General features: G+C 36.0%; 1 protein-coding gene across 1 annotated transcript in view; it reads right to left on the bottom strand.

Moving 5' to 3' along the window:
* Positions 1-4,010, bottom strand: part of stxbp5l (syntaxin binding protein 5L) — a 134,930-nt gene that overhangs the window by 29,983 nt on the left and 100,937 nt on the right. The window contains exons 11-12 of the mRNA XM_017309306.1: positions 3,902-4,010; positions 1,232-1,383 (exon numbers count right to left, since the gene is read on the bottom strand). Of these exons, the coding sequence (XP_017164795.1) occupies positions 1,232-1,383; positions 3,902-4,010 (261 nt within the window). The remainder of the gene's footprint in view (positions 1-1,231; positions 1,384-3,901) is intronic.

Genomic DNA, 4,010 nt, shown 5'->3' with positions numbered 1-4,010 from the left:
GTATGAATAACTGGGTTCAGAGGCCATCGCCAGCCGACGTAGGGAGCAGAGAAAAGGGAGGCGGGGTTAGGAAGTACAAAAAAACCTCTGTGGCTTTTGACTACAGATCTATGCTCAAGCAGGACTTAAAACAGAGCAAACAGAGACCAAATGACAACATGCATATTAAATGTCAATGTTAGATGACACATAACTTGTTAACATGCACCTCATAACAATGTGGCAAGTGTTTTTGTTTGCCATGTGTGACAGGAAAGAAGGAAAGAGGTAAAGAAGAGCAGTATTGTTTGATAGGGGCTGTTCATGTCAAAAATAATGTAATTTTCTTCTGGTTTTGACGTTTTTTAATCAATTGTGAAATATGCCATTGTAAAAAAACTTCAAAGCAGACGTGTTTTGGGGCGTACTATGAAGGCATTTAGCTTTCTGCATTATTATGAGCTTTTGAATTAATCTTTTTTGGTCAGATTAACAACATCTGATGAAAATAAGCTTGAAGTTGGTATTAAACACTTATCATCCCCACTTTCATGTATTAATTTTTTTATTGGTCTGATGTCATATCCTAATCTTTTCTATAAAATGTCTTATTAGCTGAATGCAAAAAATAAAATCATAATTAGCAGAAATAAAGGCTTGAAAACATCAGTCTGTGTAAAAAATGTGTTTTACTTAGTAATTTGAAATTAACGTTGCAATAGTATTTTTTATTGAAAATGATTCTACATGGCATTGATTTTATTCATTTTAGTTAGCATGGAAGAGGAACTTGCTATCGWCAAATGCCTGATGTTAATGTCCATCATAAAATGTGAACTGTGTAACAAATATAAGAAAAAGTGGGAAAACATAGAGGTTTAGGTTAGGAAAGATTAGTTACAGGAGGTTACACCTTTCTGCTTCCATCACTAGAGCTTAGTCATATGAGCTGTGACATTTACTGAGAATAAAATAAAGCACTGAGTTAAAGTATTTCAAAATATTAATCTAAAATTAGTTAGCTTTGCATGCTAGTGCCTTCAAGCCTTTCAAATGTTAACAGAAACAATGTAGATAAATGTAAAAAAAAAAAAAGTAAAAGTAATAGAAGAAAAATAGAGGACAGAAGCTTAGAAAATTGAGACAGAAAGACAGAGTGTTGGATCGCTTTGACAGTTAATTGTTTAGGTGCTTGGTAAGTGCATCAATGGGCAGGTTTATGTAGCAAGACAGATGTGTTTGTGTGTGCTACCTGAGGTGGACTGCCTGTTCCTACGGGGGGAACGAGTAAGGCGCTGATATGGATCGGTGGCTCCGTATAGATCCAGTGTCGAAATGCACAATATAACAGTTTTTTGTAAGTAGTCAACCACTGCAAGACCGTTACAGTTCCCAAACGCCAATCTGGATGCACAAACACACAAAGGAACCACAAAATCAAAAACATATTCATGCTTTAGCCTATTTGGCAAGGTTTCTCTCACTGACAAAAGGTGGAACATGGAGGACTTCCAAACACTGGGAAATTATCTGTGACATTTTGATGCAATTACTGACAACAAAAGCCCGTCTTTATCGCACACYGCTGGCRCTGCTGTGATTTCAATATTAATGCCCGATTTCCCGGAAGATTCACAGCCACCTGTTAGGCCCCGACTCTGGAGCGTCAGGCATGACAGATCAGGAGAAACTCGGTAGCCAAACTTTGTCCTTGTACATGCAGGATGAGACAATATTTTTCATTTTTCTATAGTAGGGACACCTAATACTTTTGAAAAGGTAAAAAATAAATAAAATAAAAATAATTCTTGCTCGTATCCATTCACAAGTTTATGGGAGTCAAAACCCATCTATTTTAAGTAGGAACCTTTCAGTTTTTAGGCTTGTCCCTGGTGGACTTTTTTTTTTGTCAGGCACACTTTTAAAAGTAGGCTTCAAACTTTAAAAAAAAAAAAAAAAATCAGTTAGTTTGGCGTAGGTTCCCTGTGGTGTCTTCTTAGTTATCCTGCTATAACTTTAGGCTATTGGAGGACTCATTAACCTTTTTTTACAGTGTTACTGTGTGCTCCCTCTTTAAGGCATTAACTGCAGTTATTATTGCTGTCACATTTGTTCATTTYTTTTCTTTACCTTCTATAGAAAGTACTGATGGCCCAGTGCTTCTGGGTTTCACTGCATCTTTATTTGCTCCACAAAGAAAATACTGCTCATCAGTTGAAGACTCAAGTACACCGTTTCCCCTGTAAAATGCTTTGAGAAGACATTTTTTATGACTCTGCACTGTATAAATAAACTGAATAAAGTTATATGGTGGTTTTTAAAGGAATAACATGAATGTCAAACAATTTAAAAAGAAGTTTACAGAAGAAGCAGGCAGTCCCACAAAAACAGGACTAATATCATCAATACTGTTTAAAACTTCTTTCATTTATAAAACAATTGTCTACAACAAAGAAACTAATTTGTTTTTGGAAATCAAGTAAATTATATTTAGTCTTTCACTACTTCAATTAACACAAAGCTAAAATATTTAATCTAGAAAGCTAAAGGTATGCTCTTTTTTGTGTACATCTAAGAAGGAGAGTTTGCATTCATGGAAAAAGCCAGTTAGAGACAACAAAATAAATAAATCTCTGGCAGCTGTTTTCAAATTATGGAAAGCTTCAAATGAAAAATTCAAACAAAAATGCAATGGCCTTGAATGACACTGGGCTTTTTAAACCGAGCTGTGACTTTACTGATTTTGATAGCAGAGGTTCTTTTCAAAGAAACGCAATTAAGCATTCTTTAAAGGAAACAGGAAAGAGGTGTGCGGTTGCTGCATGTACACATCCACATTATTTTATTTTATATTAGAGCAACGCTCCCAAAGATGTTTTTTTTATATATATAATTTTAAAAATGATGCAAATTATTTTATAAACTTCAGTTTTTACAATRAAGGACACTTAAATTATCCTAATCAATGACAGGATAAGTACATATAATTTTTCATATCCAAACTTATCTTCAGTGTTTGTCAGAACAGCATGCTGCATAATTAACATTGCTAGGTTATTGCTTAACAAACAGTTCCTGAATGCTTAAATGTGCTAGCCGCTTCTGTTAATGTTTATTTTATGCCCTTTGGAACCTCATACAACCTTATATAACCAGAATACATAAAAACCTGCTTTTATGTGCTGAAACTGGCCCAAAGAAAGGACAGAAACAACCAGACAGATGGGCAGGACTATGCATACGCAACACCATGTGTGCTTGGAATAGAATGCATTTACTCTAGGTTTAGGATTTAGCCTTAGCTAAACTTTCCCTTCTCGACAGAATTCGAAACTAAGATGCAATTGTTTTGTTTCAGCCCCTGAAACGTCATTCATCATAAGAATAAAATTATAGGATGGGTAAAACAACAGGTTATAGAGGTATTTAAATGTTAATGCAGTCTAACTTGCAGTTCTCTGCAAGAAAACCCAGGACATCCTGGAGGAACTGCTCTCTGGGAAAACCTTGGGATTCCCACAGAGGARCTGGCCCAAGTGGCTAAGGAGAGGGACGTGTGGGTCTCTCTACTAGCATGATGGATGGATGAAGAAATACTTGTGATGCAAATAAAAACTGGTCCAACTGCAACTTGAAAAGGCATTCATCTGAACATTTAGTGTGGGAGTAAATATTTTAATCAGTATGCATCACGTTGACCCTTTTTGAATAAGAAACAATCCAAACACATTCCAACTTAAAAAAAAAAAACAAAACAAAAAAACAGTTCAAACAAACCAGCAAATTTCTAAAATTATTACAACATTCAAGCTGTTGCCAAGTGTACACAAACTTCTTGCAAGGACTCCATTTGTCTGTGGATAGTAGATTTATCCAACCCACAAAATCTCAGTTGCACAGATAGACCAGCAGACAAACTTACAGTCCATATGCAGAATTGAGGTCCAGACTGGTGATTTGCTGTGGTGGTTCACCGTCCACCCACAGCAGCTGGATGACCAAGTCTGACTGATAGCCAGGAGGGACCCGGA

The sequence above is a fragment of the Poecilia reticulata genome, linkage group LG2 (genome assembly GCF_000633615.1).
Source record: "Poecilia reticulata strain Guanapo linkage group LG2, Guppy_female_1.0+MT, whole genome shotgun sequence".
Classification (NCBI taxonomy): Eukaryota; Metazoa; Chordata; class Actinopteri; order Cyprinodontiformes; family Poeciliidae; genus Poecilia; species Poecilia reticulata.
Note: the sequence above shows the minus strand (reverse complement) of the source record. Positions and strands in the feature narration are given on the sequence as shown.